A 17,102-nucleotide genomic window follows, 5' to 3' on the forward strand; every position below is an offset into this window, starting at 1 on the left:
TAAAAATTCAGCACCCAAATTTTTTTAACATGTAATTTCATTCCCCTACTTATTATTTCATGCATGAAATATAAAGAAATTAATACTCACTCAAATGAAATTCTTCCTTTGTGATTCTGTTTTGTTATGACAGCTAAGAATGGAAACTAGCAAAACTTGCTTTTACATTTCCTCAGATGCTAGCAAATTGTAAAATCATTGTGAAAATAGAAAGACATGTAATTAGATTTTTGTTTTTTTATAGAAACTAAACATTCATAAGCTTTCAATACTGGGATGGAGTGATGGAGCTATAACAGGAATGATCATGGCGGCTCGACATCCTGACATTGTTAATAAACTTGTTATCTGGGGTGGTAATGCATATGTTACAGAAAAAGATATTGAAGCTTATCAAGGTTTGATATAGTAAAAGTTCAATTTCATTTGAATGCTGATTTTTTACTGTGGCATGCATTGAAGTTGAACAATGAAATGCCATTCTCCATTTCAGATTATAAAATTATAACCATATAAAAATGCTTTTGTTATATACTGTTTCCAGTATGTTTCGTTAATTGAAATGATAACACTGTGTCTTCTTTTTTCCTGAAGAAACATATTTATTATTTGATAGGATTTTACCTTAGTTCAAGTTTACATACAAATTAAAATTTCATCATTGGTACTGTAAAATGCAATTAATCTTATAATAATTTTTATACAACCACAAAATTTTGGCAGTCGTATAATGTATGGCTTTGTCAGCATGGTTGTCATCGTCCGAAGACATTTGGTTTCCAAACAATAACTTGAGAATAAGTGTATGGATTTCTATGAAATTGTACCACAAGGTTCCATACCACAAAAGGAAGGTTTTTATTGATTTTGGGGGTTATGGCCCAATCGTTTAGGAATAAGGGACCAAAAAGGGGCAAAAAAAAATTTAGGATTTTCTTGTTTTCAGACAAGAACTTGAGTATAAGTCTATGGATCTCTATGAAATTATACCACAAGGTTCCATACCAAAAAGGAAGATTGGGATTGATTTTTGAGGTTATGGCCCCAACTGTTTAGGAAAAAGGGGCCAAAAACAATACTTTTCTTATACTTTGTATAAATTGCTTATTTTTATGCCCCCGTCGTAGCAGAGGGGGCATAAAGTTTTACCCTTGTACGTCCCAAAATTGGTTTCCATTCTCTAACTTTAGTTTGCCTCAACCAAATGTTATGAAACTTATACACAATGCTTATTACCACAAAACACAGATCAAGTTTTAATTTTGGTGGCGTCACTTTTACCGTTCTAGAGTTATGCCCCTTTACAAATGGAAAAATTGCTGAATTTTTCGTTTCCGTTCTCTAACCTTTAGTTTGCCTCAACCAAATGTTATGAAACTTATACACAATGCTTATTACCACAAAACACAGATAAAGTTTGAATTTTGGTCGCGTCACTTTTACCGTTCTAGAGTTATGCCCCTTTACAAATGGAAAAATTGCTGAAATATTCGTTTCTGTTCTCTTACTTTAGTTTGCCTAGTAGGACACATTCCCCATTTATTTTACCAATTTCAATGAGGGGGGGGAGGTTAATTCAAAATCTTGAAGTTTGGGTTCTTAAATATGCTGAATTTCACTGTGTATTTAGATTTTGGATTTTGGGCCCCTTTTTGAATTGTCCACATTGATGTCCAAAGGGTCCAAAATTAAAATTTGTTTAATTTCATAAAAAATTAAGTTATGGGGGTTCTTTGATATGCTGAATCTAACCGTGTATTTAGATATTTATATGTGTGTGCCCGTTATCAGATTGGTTCACATTGAGGTCCAAGGTCCCAAAATTAAACTTTTGTTTGATTTAAAAAAAAATGAACTCTGGGGATCTTTGATATGCTGAATCTAACCGTGTATTTAGATTTTGGATTTTGGGACCGGTTTTTATATTGGTCCACATTGAGGTCCAAAGGGTCCAAAATGAAACAAAGTTTAATTTTAACAAAAATTGAATTCAAGGGGTTCTTTGATATGCTGAATCTAAACATGTATTTGGGTTTTGGATTTCATTTATCAAATTGGTCCACATTTAGGTCCAAAATTAAATTATGTTTGATATAATCAAAAAATGAATTCTTGGGGTTCTTTGATATGATGATTCCAATCGTGTATTTAGATTTTGGATATTGGACCATAATAGGTAGCTATATATATATAGATATAAAAATAAGAGGATGTGGTATGATTGCCAATGAGACAACTCTCCACAAGAGACCAAATGACACAGAAATTAACTGTCCAATTTCAAATCATTTAAGTACTTAAACCACATCCAGTCTGTGTCAGAAACTAAGCTATGTCAAATACTTAATCAGAGTTCTAATTCAGAGATGTATTGCATAATTAATAGAAATTGTAAGTTGAGTCATAGTTAGAAACAGATACAGCATCATATCTAATTTTAGAGAAGAAATAATATAAAAATTTAGTTTGAAATTAACTGTTCATATATATATTAGATATTTTGAACCCCTTTAAAAACTTAGCTTTATTGTTTATTGCCCAACCCGCAATGCATTGTGGGGGGACAATGACATACCAGGTGTCCGTCCGGTCTTGTTAGCCCTTTCACATGTACAATTCTCGGCAGATTTTTATAAAACTTATATTATAGGTTTATATCAGCAATGTCCCAGATGAATTCGAAAATAAGTGCCGATGAACTATTTTTAAAAGAGTTATGCCCCTTGGAAACATTAATTATATGCAAAATTGCATCTTTAGTGCTCTCATGTGTTCAATTCTTCCCAGATTTTTATGAAACTTATATTGTAGGTTTATACAATGTATCAGCAATGTCTCGAACGAGTTCGAAAATCACTGGCGATCAATTATTTTTAAAAGAGTTATGCCCTTTGGAAACATTAATTATATGAAAAATTGCATTGTTAGCACTCCCATGTGTACAATTCTTGCCAGATTTTTATGAAACTTATATTGTAGGTTTATATCAGTAATGTCTCGGACGAGTTCAAAAATCTGTGCTGATCAATTATTATCAAAAGAGTTGTGCCCCTTGGAAATATTAAATATATGGAAAATTGCCTTGCGAGTGCTCTCATGTGTACAATTCTTGCCAGATTTTTATGAAATTAATATTATAGGTTTATATCATCAATTTCTTGGATGAGTTTGGACATCATTGCCGATCAATTGTTTTTTAAAAGAGTTATGCCCCTTAGAAATATTAATTATATGGAAAATTACATCATTAGCCCTCTCGTGTGTACAGTTCTTGCCAGAATTTTATGAAACTTATATCATAGGTTTATATCAGCAATGTCTTTGACACTTTCCAAAATAAGTGCTGATCAAATATTTTTAACGAGTTATGCCCTTGGAAATATTAATTATATCGGAAATCACATTGAATATGCTCTGAAGCATTCATTTCTCAACGATATTTATGAACAATTTTAAAGAAAAAAAAGTATATTTTTAGTTATTGCCCTTGTACCTTAGATAAAATATGTGCAACATGGGGGACATTGTTCTTTTATTTATGAATAAATTAATTAAAATCTTCATTCTTGGTTTACTTGGATATGCTGAATCTGACCATGTATTTTGATTTTGGATATTGGACCATAATAGGTACAAGTTCAATTTCAAATTTTTCAGTTCTTTGACCACATTCATTCTGTTAGAAACCTATCCTGTGTCAAATATTTAATCACAATCCAAATTCAGAGCTGTATCAAGCTTGAATGTAGTGTCAATTTTTGCCCCAAGTGTTCAGGGTTTGACCTCTGTGGTAGTATCAAGCTGCGCTGGGTGGAGCATTTTATTGTTCTTTAATATCATTTTGGTTTGGATATGTGTCCACTGAAGTTTTTGAATGTTTTTTATGGAAATGTTGCTAAAGTTTCTGTCTCATATATCTGTGCCATTTATTTTTCTGCTGCGATTTATGTTCTATGTTTTTAACAAATTAATAAAGAAATAGAAAATGTCTCTGTAATGTAATATTCTTTTTTCTATCTAATTTTCACTGAACCTAAACTAAAATCTATTTGAGTTGAGGAAATAAGTAATTGTAACCCTAGGTATAATAAAAATATGCAGCCCTTCTGTTATCATAATTGCTAGTAAATAAAACGGGAGTAACTCTGAAGGAAGTTACTGAAAATATCTTCCACTCTCAGGAATTTGATAAAAAATAAGTTGTCACACTCAGCTTTGTAGGGTAAATAGTAAATAAAAGGGGAGTAACCCTGAAGGAAGTTACTGAAAATTTCTTCCACTTTCAGGAATTGATATAAAAAAAATAATTTGATAAAAAAAAAGTTGTCATATAAAAAAGAAGATGTGGTATGATTGCCAATGAGACAACTCTCCACAAGAGACCAAATGACACAGAAATTAACAACTATAGGTCACCGTACGGCCTTGTAGGGTAAATATGAAAATAAGGAGATGTGGTATGATTGCCAATGAGACAACTATCCACCCAAGTTCAAATGAAATGAATGTAAGCAATTATAGGCAACTGTATGGCCTTCAACAATGAGAAAAACTAATACTGTATAGTAGGCTTTAAGGACCTGACATGAAAAATATGAAACAATTCAATTGAGAAACTAATGGCCTAATTTATAACAAAACAATTTACCAAAAACAAATATGACTGACATAAGACATAAACCAACGACAACCACTGAACTACAGGTTCCTGACTTAGGACAGGCACATAAAGAATGTGGCATTGGTAAACATGTTTGTGAGCGCTCAACACTTCCCCTTACCTGGGACAGTGGTGTTACAGCACAACAAAGAAAGTAACTTTAAGGGTTGTTCTTACTCATCAGACTTCTTTAAAAAGGGGAGATCATACTATTGTTGTTAATAATTCAGTTTTGTATTTTATGTATCAATGCATCTGTATACAGTAACAAACACAACTGTTTTCTTTTCTGTATTGAAATTCAGTACACAAAGGGGAATGTTTGATTAGGCCTCTTTTTTGCCACTTCAATTCGAAAATCATAAAGAATTATGAATATCTACCAAATAACATACTTCAGATGTTCATAAGACTTTGTATTTTTGAATTTGTCATACATATTTACATTAGTGCTTTTGCATTTAATCTGCCAAAATAGCTTTTTTTAAAGATCTTGTTATAAATATTTAGATATGAGCCAGGGATTCTCTATTTATACCAAAACATGTACCATAAAAGATATTTTGGGGCAAGGTGTATTTTACAAGTTGTTAATGTGTGTAAATATTTTTTTGTGTAAGGCCTTGGCTCTATCTTTTTGTCTCAAAACTATAAATAAATGTAATTTTGCCGTCTTTAATACTGATATTTTATAAGAAGTGTGGTGTTGATGGCAAATCTCTGGTACTCTCTACGTTTTTCAAAAATTGTCCAGATTTAGGGCAGTATAAGTTATAAATATGGTGTAGATTCTTGTTTATTGTTGAAAAACATGCATTGACTTCTAGATGCCTTTTAGTATTTTTGTGTCATTGGGATATTGTCTCATTGATGTATACCCCACATCTCTTATTATTCATCTCTAAATGTCAATTTTATGTATGAATTTTTGTTGGTTGTCTCATTATCTTTCATTCAAATATATTTTGATACATGTACTAAGTAAGGAACATAAAAAAAAAAACGGGCACAATATCATTGAAATAAGTTAATTAAATTGTATGCATTTGTCTTTTTAGGTTTAAAAGACATTTGGAAATGGAGTGAGAAAATGAGGTCACCATTTATGACTTTGTATGGGGAAGAATATTTCCAGAAGACATGGGAAGAATGGGTAGAGGCTTATGAGAGATATTTTACAAAAAGGAATGGTAGGACTTTCAATGATTCAAAAGTTACACTTTTGCATATACCGTAGTGTAAAATATTTATTAATTGTTCAAGTTAGATTATTTTTGGGGGTAAAGATTGCATCAATGCAATCAAAACCCTTATGTGGCTGGCTTGATAGTTTTCCAAACTTTATCATTACTTTTGAGATACACAAAATATAGTAAATTCATCATAACAGTCTATACATCCTATCCATGTATATTTCCAGAAATTTATCAATGAAATATATGCTTGGATATTCAAGTTACAAAATGATGTTATACTTGTCAAGAAAATTACATAACTTGTGCAAGGTGCAGGAATCTTATATCTATTCTAAGTATATCGATGATGTCATTGTTAAGTTATCTTTAAAATTGGAGTTATCTTCCTTTGTCCATGACAACCAATGATAGAGTGCAATATTTAATTTTACTTCCCACTGATAAATTAAAGCAATCTTCACCCTTCAGTGCTTACAAGCACTTTGATTAATTCAATTTCTTTTACTAAAGCTTTCAACAGTCTGCTAATGACTTATGTACAGCCCTTGAGATAAACCATAAAATAGTTAAATTCTATACTGGTCCAAGGACACAGTTATCGTCCTTTGGTTTTCGTTGTCTACGAATATAGTCCCTAGTGTGAACAGTGTATAACTTGCATTTTTTTTTGATACATTTTCCCAATTTATTTCTTGATATTTTATGCATGAAATATTAAGTAAGGGGATGAAAAAATTTGGGTGCTGAATCTTTATGTTAAGTAGTGATTTGGTCCAGTTAAAAAAGGTCAAAAATTAGAATGTCGGAAGCTGTCAAACTGAATTTTAGCCCCCCTTAACACAGAATTGTCAATATTTTGAGTTAGAGCTGGTAGAAGTTTCTATAATTTTGATATTATTTATATCAATAGTAGTACACTACACTGTAAAAATCTTTTTGAGATAGGGCAGGTGCGATTTTTTTAATTTGAATTTATTGTCTAAAAGAAATGCACTACGAAATAACTGTGTTCTCGGGCCTAAGAGATGAATTCCGTAAATGTAGATTCTGTACTTTGGCAACTTTCCTGAATGGTTTTCTGGTTTCAATTTGTCAAACTCAATAAAAGTAAAGGATTTACATCTTTGTTTGACAGAAATTCTGTTAAAATGTCCCATTTTGGCATTATACGGCTAAAATAAGCATTTTAAGCAGTTTCCATTTTATGCCTAAGAGCCATGCTGACTTTCTATCTGACAGCTTTTTATGTTCCTGATATTTGTGGTACTATGCTTAAATCAAATTTAATTAACCATTTGTGAACTCGGAATCTAGAGAAAAGTAGATTATCACAGAAAAAATGTGCAGAATATTTGTATTTATGTCCCTGGTTAAACGGCCTGTTTGATGTATGTGAAATGTGAAGAGCTTTGTACATAAAATCTGTAGTCCGTCACAAATATTTCTCTAAATCTGTAAAAAAAACACTTTACAATGATCAGTACACCCTATTCATTTCATATGCTACCATAATTTTCTTCTTTAGGATAGTAAGTGGTTCAAATATATGCCAAATGAGACTAAAACTACATGCAAGTTTTCCATTGAAAAGTGAAAAACTGGTCATCAGACCATACTGTCTACAAAAAAAAGTTGAATTCAAGAGTCCTTTTGCAATTAGACTTCTTGTATCATGACATCTTAGCATAGAAATGAGCAAAAAGTAACAAATTTCACTTCCTTATAGCCTCTGTGTGCATTTTTATATGTAAATATGGGCTACGGCCTAAATCGACTCTAAATAATTCTCAGTCTTACATGGCCTAAGACCATTTTATACTCATGTGGTATGCTTTTTGTAACTTTTCTTTACATTTAAAGTACATTTAATATATATGGAAGAATAATGTATGGTTAAAAACCTTCAAAAACTTCAAATTGGTTGAAAAAAATGCATGTTTATGTAAGGCTTCCCTTAATTCGACAATCTCTATTTTCAGGCACAGGCTCATATAAATTTGACTTTTGAATAACTGTAAGAAATCTGATAAATCAAATGAGTGTTCCGTTGCTTTTTATTATTATTATATTAAATTCAAGAATATTTAAAAAGCAAATTTTTGCAATATTTAAATTTTTTAGGCCAAAATCTTGACAGTTGAAAATATTTGATTTAAACGTCAAAAATAAACATCCAAATTTCAATATTAAAATGGCCCTAGTTTCTATAATATATATCCTATGGCCATGAAACTTGGCCAACTATCTTAAAATTGCCTAAGCTTAGGTCATGCAAAGTTTTATTAAAATTGGTCAAGTCTTTCTATCCTATTAGGTCCAAGGACACAGTTATCGTCCTTTGGTTTTCGTTGTCTACGAATATAGTCCCTAGTGTGAACAGTGTATAACTTGCATTTTTTTTATACACTTTCCCAATTTATTTCTTGATATTTTATGCATGAAATATTAAGTAAGGGGATGAAATTACATGTTAAAAAAATTTGGGTGCTGAATCTTTATGTTAAGTAGTGATTTGGTCCAGTTAAAAAAGGTCAAAAATTAGAATGTCGGAAGCTGTCAAACTGAATTTTAGCCCCCCTTAACACAGAATTGTCAATATTTTGAGTTAGAGCTGGTAGAAGTTTCTATAATTTTGATATTATTTATATCAATAGTAGTACACTACACTGTAAAAATCTTTTTGAGAGAGAGCAGGTGCGATTTTTTTAATTTGAATTTATTGTCTAAAAGAAATGCACTACGAAATAACTGTGTTCTCGGGCCTAAGAGCATGTAACCTTTACTGTTGAACAAAAGATTGAAGTAGTCTACTGATCACTTGGGTCAATGTGAAATATCTCTTGGTGCCTGTTGTTGTGCATTGTTGTTGTCATAAACTTGTAAAAATCTTTTCCTCTGAAAATACTGGACCAATTTCAATCAAACTATGGAAGAATGATCCTTAGGGTGTCTAGTATAAATTTTTTTTTTTTTTTTTTTGTTCCTACAAATCAACCAACAGGATAGCCATGGAAATACTGAAAATGTCCTGGTTTACTTACTTTTGTACTTTTTGAATGAGTCACATCAAACGAATGAACTATAACACTTATCACTGAACCTATAGAGGGATAATGACCTCACTTGAAAGTATTGTTGGAGATATTTTTTAATTTGAATAAATCTAAACTTAACATCAGCAGCAGCATGCACCAATGAAAATATAAAGACATGAGAAACAAACTGAGGAACTTTATTGTTTTTTTTTAGGAGATATCTGTAAAGATGAGTTGAAGAATATTAAATGTAAGACATTGATTATTCATGGTTTAAAGGATCCTTTGGTAGGATTAGAACATCCAGATTATCTTCACCATAACATTGCAGGATCAAGGTAATAACATGTTACCTCATTGGTTAAAGGGTTATTCTCTCACACAATACAAAAGTGTAACATTATCACCTGTTTATTACATCACTTTTTATGCTCAAAACTAGTTCTGCTATTTTTCATACATTTGTATATACATTTGTATTTTTAGTTTGGATTAAGATTGCTACTACATTTTTTACGGGATGTATTATGGTATACCGTTGTCCGTCTGTCTGTCCGTCTGTCTGTCCGTCGTCAACATGTCGGACATTAACTAAAAAACGCTTTAACCAATTTGCATAAAACTTTGGTGAATTGTTTATATTTATTGACGTGAGCTCCCATTTGTTTTTTATACATTTTAGATTTTACGTTTCCGAGTTGCAGGGTTTTAGTTTTATTCATAAAAAAAGGGGGATTATCCAGTTTTCGGACAAAAACTCAAAAATGCTTTCAGCATTTCTTATGAAACTTTAATGAATTGTTTATATCTATTGATGTAAACTCCCTTTAGAATTTTATAAATTTTACATTTTACATATCTGAGTTATGGGGTTTTATTCATTAAAAAAGGGGGGATTTTCAAGTTTTCTGACAATAACTCAAAAATGCTGTCAGCAATTCTCATGAAACTTTGGTGAATTGTTTATATCTATTTATTTAAGCACCATTTTGATTTTCATAAATTTCTAATATGACATTGAGAATTAATTGAACTTTATTTGTTTATAGTCTGACAACAGATTTACTAAGTATTGTGCAACAGCACAGTGTATTGCACAACAGCAAGAAATCTTTAATTGAATATAAATTCAATTCATATAACCAATTTCAAGTTCTTTGACTACCTTTATTAAGAAACCTATAATATGTCAAATATTTAATTACAATCCAAATTCAGACCTGTATCAATCTTGAATATTGTGTCCATTTTTGCCCCAACTGTTCAGGGTTGGACCTCTGTGGGCGTATCCAGCTGCACTCAGCGAAGCAGTTTATTTCAATTACATGTATTCAAAATACTTATTGTAGTTCTACTTTCAAAAACTCATTGTATAAATGTAACAAGCATTTTACAGTTACTGACCCCAGGTGTACATGCAATAAAGATTTGGACAATTCCTTCATAAATGTATCCAAATTATATCAAGGAAACGCTGTTACATTGAATAAGAAGTACAAACTTGACATGCTCTCAATTGTCAGTGATAAATAAAAAATGAATGGAACTAATAAGGTAAATCCTTGTACGTTTAATCCAGAAGATTGGATTTAGATTGTATAAACACAAACTTTCCGTATAAAACAAGTTGGTCAGTTTTTATGCCCCCGTTGAACCGGAGGGGGCATTAAGTGTTGCCCTTATCTGTCTGTACGTCTACATCCCAAAATTAGTTAACGTTTTCTAACTTTGGTTTGCCTCAACCAAATGTTATGAAATTTATGTACAATTATTACCTCAAAACAAGATTGAATATGGGTGGCATCACTTTTATGGTTCTTGAGTTATATCCCTTTATAATCTTATATGCAAGCGGTAGCATCATCTGTGTCCCATGGACACATTCTCCATTTATTTTATTTCTAGTCAAAATATGTTATACTATTATCAATGATTGAATTTATAAGTGACTAGTTGAGCAGTCTCTGATTTATTGAAGATTTAAAACAACCAAACTTTAAATTTTCATTTAAACTTTTACGGTCTTGGTTAGGAAATGTATTCATTTGACTAATTATTTCAACATTTTTTTTTATATTTTACAGACTTTACATCATGCCAGAAGGAAAGCACAACCTACACATTAGATACCACAGAGAATTTAATTTTATGGTTGAACATTTTCTTAAGGAAACATGATTACCAATAATTACATCAACTTTATTTTTGTCATTTGTCTTTTGAATAGTATTTCTTCTTTTCATTATATGTGGTTTTATCCAGTGTCCGTATTTTTAGATGAGTTGTGACATGATGGAATAATATGATTAATGTCGTCTAGATGTTAACATCTTGGTTTCTGGACAAAACCTTTAGCAACTTTAGTTTTAGAATGCCCCATTCAATGGATGAAGGAGATGTTTACTGATTTTGAGGTCATTATTTCAAAGATCAGATGATATTGATAGACTAAAACTTTGGTTTATGGTTGATATTTTGTTCACATCATGTTCAGTTGATACAATACTTGGTTTGATAATGGCCATGGGATGAAGAAGGCCACTAGGTCAAAGTTCAGTTCAAAGCAGGAATGGGTAAACTGAAATGTTGCCATATTTTGGCTCTGGATGATACCTTTTGAACCATGTGTCCAACCCTCACCAGACTGAAGAAAAAAAAGACCCCTTTCTGATTTTTATTACGGTATATGTTAGTCAAGGGATAAGGTCACAGAGCTAATAAGACTGAAATTAATATTATATTGGGGCAGCATTATGGTTTCTAGATGATATCTAATGAACCATATGTCCAACCTTTCAGCAAACTTAATTTGAAAAAACCTCTTGTGTCCATATGGCAAAGATCTATGTCACATTGCCAATTAATAGAGTGAAATTTTGTTCCTGGACAATATCTTTCAGCTATAAATCAAATCAAATAATGCTCATTGGGGTGAACAATAACCCTATTGATTTTGAAGTCACTTGGTCACAGGTCATGTTAACAGCAGAAATTTATTAATGGAAATGGATAAATTTTGTTTCCAATTGTTTGACAAAAAATGTCAGCAGTATTACATTTTTCATTGCCACAGAAAAAAGTACATGTGTACCTGACACATAAAACTGTTTGTTTGACTGGCAAATCCATAATGATGACAACTTGACTAATGCATGCATGGTGTTTCTGTAAATTTTAACTGTTGTAATTATGTAATCTGGTTTTACATGCACTCCACTCCAGTGGCAGATTAAGATTGTATGTGTATGCAAACTTTTTACCTTAGTTGACTTTCAAGTGGAAGTCAAAAGTAGGTTACATTATATAATTAGATGCCTTAGTTGAAAAAGATATAACTTTAATCATTTGTTAAAATTTTGAATTTTGATTTTCATAATATGTTTTATGATATAAAATGTATAAAAACTAAATAAATAAGAAAACAAGCAAGTTTACCTGAGACATAAAACTAACTCTGCAATTTTGTATTTACATGGGAACTTACTAATACAGGTTGAACGATCATGAAAAGTGTTGCAAAAACATACAACTTTTTACCATTGTTTGTTTCGTTGCAACAGGGTTTTTTATGCCCCGGCCGTAGCGGAGGGGGCATTAAGTTTTACCCTTGTCCGTTTGTTTCCGTTCTATAACTTTAGTTTGCCTCAATCAAATGTTATGAAACTTATACACAATGCTTATTACCACAAAACTGAGATCAAGTAGGAATTTGGGTAGCAACGCATTTACCATTCTTGAGTTATGTCCCTTTATAATGTTATATGCAAGCAGGGGCATCATCTGTGTCCTATGGACACATTCCCCATTTATTTTTCTATGAAACCTATGAGGGTCTGGATGGGGGTCCTTCATTTCTGTACTTTTTAATTTTTTGCCAATTATTCTCTATTCTTTATATTTTAGCACCCCATTATTCTCTATTCATTATTTTGTTGCCCTATTTTTCTCTATTCATTATTTGATTTTTTTCTGTACATTTGGCTCATTATTTTCTATTCTGTAAACCCCATCCAGACCCTAACTTATGCTTTTCGTATTAAATGAATATATCCAGTAGACCAAGGATTGTACTATTTTAGTGCACAATATTCACTAAAAATTAAATTTGAGTGGTCTCCTTTCCAGTTCAATTGATCCTCATTATTTGTACTTTAATTTTCATGGGATATCAAAGGAAAACCAAGTAAATTATATCCATATAATGGACATATCAAACTGTTTTGCCATTACCTTGACTGAAATTTTAAAAAATTAAATAGATGATAAGGCTACATTTTTCACTTATTGACATTAAACAATAATTTCAATGAATTATCAAGCTTTAACTCAATTTGCAAATTAAAAAGTTACTCAAGATAGTTTAAAACCGTTTTAGTGAAGAGGACAGGCAGAATCAATTTGCGCCAATTACAGTTTTGAAAAGGTATCAATTGCGCCACTCTTTATTTTTCGGATGATATCAATTGCGCCAATAAATGGAATCAAATTGCGCCACATTCACCTGTACATTTTTACCTATAGCATAAATGTAACATGTACTATGAATAACCTATCAACTTTAGATTAAACTCAACACTCATAAAGATTGAGAAAAAATCACCAAGAAATAAATTGTTCAGTAACAGAATATTTTTCACATGTAAAGATGTCTGATATATCGTTCAAGAAAATAAAGTTTGATAGAGGAAAACCTGTCATCGTTGTCGAAGAACACAAATTTCGTCAGGCATTTGTTCAGAAAAACAGAGAAATTAGATGGAGATGTACAGTTAAGTCGTAGTGTGCTAGGCTTTTTACAGATGAATCTAGTACAGTTATATTGAGTAGGGAATTAGATCATTTACATGAAACTTATACTCAGAACTAGAAGGACAGATTTTCAAAACAGCATGCAAACGAAAAGCAACTGATATGTTAATACAGTGTAACCTGCCTAATCCGACACCTGAGTATTCCAACATCCTGCTTTAACCGACACATTTTCATGGTCCCAAAATATGCCTATCCTTGCAGAAAAAACCTGAGTATTCCGACACCCTGCTTAATCTGACATTTTTTCTGTTCCCCCAGTGTGTTGGATTAATTCTGAGCTCTTCAAAATTGATGAAGAAGATTTAGAAAAAAAAAGATTTTGAATATCTCAATTCATGTACAGTGAAAGAAGGAAACTGCACTCATCTCAACCAAAACATCAAGCCAATTTCACAGAATTCTTGGTGATATTGTTGTTGTAACAAACGAAGACAATGACTTTGTTTTGTGTAAAATTGATTAAAAATAAATAAATTCATAAAATTGGCGCAATAAGATGATTTTTCAATTGGCGCAAATGATGCCTATAGTTTTTAAAGTGAAGTGGCGCAGAAGTAGCATTGGCACAAATGAGTTCAATTTTGGCTCAAAAAGATATCGCCTGGCCCCCCTTTTGTGGGAAAAATTTGGTTGATTATATAGGGAATCACTGAAGCATGACTGTTGCGGGCCCCCTCTTATGGCAGTCAGTGCCCCCCCCCCCCCCCCCCCCCCCTTTATAAAAAGTTCTGGATCCACCACTGAATTATTTATTTCAGCAGTTATGGAATTAACAAACAAAATTGTATGAATAATTATTTGATGAAAAGTGTAAGTTTGGAACAGATATCATGCATTATGTTTGATATTCATGTATATGGTTGAATAGAATTCCTCAGGGGAAATTTTAAACATGAAGTATAGATATGTATAGACTGTGTAAACAGTTAAAAGAAAAAATACACTAGACTTCAACAGTACTAAAAATGTCACTTAACATTTAAAAGTATTCTTTTTAACAATGTGTATCCATATATATTTTATATGTTACTGTATCAAGAAAAAAACATAATTATTTTTTTTCTAGTACTTTGACAGATTCTGTCTTTTTGTTCTTGAATAAACATCCTTATAATATTATATACAGTTGTTGAAATGCCATATTAAATAAAATAAATGCTTGGTTTTGAATTTTTGTCTTGTTTGTAACAAAAGCCATGTAGGACTTATGGATTATTTTCTTAATCCCACTAAATAGATTACAGGTGCACATTCAGGATGAAAACTTATTTAATTTATTCCGCAAATTGTCAAAAAATATCATGAGGACCTCAGATCTACGGTTCCGCAGCTATGTATTGGGAAGCATTGGGGAGAACAACTTTGTATCATGAAGATCAAGAGATAAATATTCCTCTCAATCCAAACTTTATGATATTTATCAGTCATGTAAGAATGACAAGATAAACCATAAAGCATACATTCTATACTAGAGATTTTTCAACTGTTCATACATGTATATTACTGACTGACATGTTAATTTTATTATTATTTTGGTTTTATAATTATTTTGGTTTATATCTACATTAAGACCACTCGTGTATAGCTAAAACATAACCTTAAACTTTATAGAACATGGTACTACAAGCGCATCAGAATACTATCAATATATATACTGCAGCTGTGCTATTTGCGCAGTCAAATTGCATTGACCGTATATTAATTTCTGATATACAGTCACTGACCGTATATTGCTTTATTTATGACGTTGACAATGCGTTTCCGTAGAGTTTTATTTATGACGTCAATAAATAATACAGGTTCACGGAAATTTTACGTTGTCCCCTCCAAATTAAAAAATGATGGTTTTTACACTAGATATTTCATTTGGAACAGTTGTAGGAGTCGCAGTATATCAAGAATACCATACATTGTCTCGAAATATAAATTTTATTTGTACTTGGCTCAAAACAGGATAGAAATGCTCGGCAAAGCCTTGCTTTCTACCTGTTTCTAAGCCTTGTACAAATAAAATTTATATTTCGAGGCAATGTATGGTTATTCTATATATCACCTACTGCCAACTAAAATATAAATTACTGGAAATTGGAGAGAGAAAAACAAGCCTAAAATCAGTAAGTCAGCATAGCCTTAAGGTTATATCTGTGCTATATATGCATGTTATGGGTTGTGCTAAGGTGATGCTGCTGGTAGTTTAATCCATGCCATGCTGGCCTTTTCTTGTGTTTTGCTAATCAAAGGTTATAATCCATTTTGCTTTGGAACAGATTGTAAACACTGGCAAGCAAATATTTGCTACACTGAACTTATGACATTATGGTGTTTTGCTCTGAAATATTAATTTTGAAACCCATTTCAGCATCACTGTTAATTATCTTTGTTCGAATCTCTTGTAACTCCCTGAAGGTTGAAAGTACAGTCCAGTTCAATTACCAATGATGAAGTCAGCAATGGTAATTACCAATGATGAAGTCAGCAATGGTAATTACCAATGATGAAGTCAGCAATGGTGAGTTACCAATGATGAAATGAGCAACAGTAAGTTACCAATGATGAAGTCAGCAACAATAAGTTACCAATGATGAAGTCAGCAACAGTAAGTTACCAATGATGAAGTCAGCAATGGTGAGTTACCAATGATGAAGTCAGCAATATTGAGTTACCAATGATGAAGTCAGCAATGGTGAGTTACCAATGATGAAATCAGCAACAGTAAGTTACCAATGATGAAGTCAGCAATGGTGAGTTACCAATGATGAAATCAGCAACAGTAAGTTATCAATGATGAAGTCAGCAATGGTGAGTAACCAATGATGAAATCAGCAACAATAAGTTACCAATGATGAAGTTGGAAATGGTGAGTTACCAATGATGAAGTTGGAAATTGTAAGTTAATCATTCGTATCTGTCAAGAACCAAATTCTAATATATTAATAACATTCTGATGTTCTAGCACTGTAGTACCCATCTACTGGGAAGAAGGAAATGTATGAAGCCAGCAACTTGTGAGGGTCTGGGTTTGGGGGTCCTTCATTTCTTTATTCTTTAATTTTAAAAAACCAATTTTCTCTTTCCTTTTTCTAATCTGGCAATTTTTCTCTTTTCTTTATTTTGTATGGGCTTATTTTTCTCTATTCTTTATTTTTTGAGGGCTTATTTTACCGGTACTCTATTCTTTATTTATTTTTTTTTTGCTCTTATTCTGCACTTTTTGCCCATTATTCTCTATTCTGTAAACCAGATCCAGACCTTCTCTTAGGGAGCTACCATTTGATTTTTATGGGGGGGCTAGGATGAAAAATTTTGTCCTGCATTTTTTTTAGTTGTAATCTCTGTCCTGTCTTTTTATTTTTCACTCTATTCGGTCCTGCATTTTTTTTATTAGTTTATCCTGACTTT

At 31.8% G+C, this 17,102-nt stretch overlaps 1 protein-coding gene across 1 annotated transcript in view; it reads left to right on the forward strand.

Moving 5' to 3' along the window:
- LOC127701175 (valacyclovir hydrolase-like) overlaps positions 1-14,873 on the forward strand; it is a 37,091-nt gene extending 22,218 nt beyond the window's left edge. Inside the window, exons 5-8 of the mRNA XM_052205003.1 lie at positions 245-398; positions 5,719-5,850; positions 9,106-9,229; positions 10,976-14,873. Of these exons, the coding sequence (XP_052060963.1) occupies positions 245-398; positions 5,719-5,850; positions 9,106-9,229; positions 10,976-11,069 (504 nt within the window). The 3' untranslated portion in view covers positions 11,070-14,873. The remainder of the gene's footprint in view (positions 1-244; positions 399-5,718; positions 5,851-9,105; positions 9,230-10,975) is intronic.
- Positions 14,874-17,102: the final 2,229 nt, after the last annotated feature.

This window comes from Mytilus californianus, unplaced genomic scaffold, assembly GCF_021869535.1.
Source record: "Mytilus californianus isolate M0D057914Y unplaced genomic scaffold, xbMytCali1.0.p SCAF_5, whole genome shotgun sequence".
NCBI lineage: Eukaryota > Metazoa > Mollusca > Bivalvia > Mytilida > Mytilidae > Mytilus > Mytilus californianus.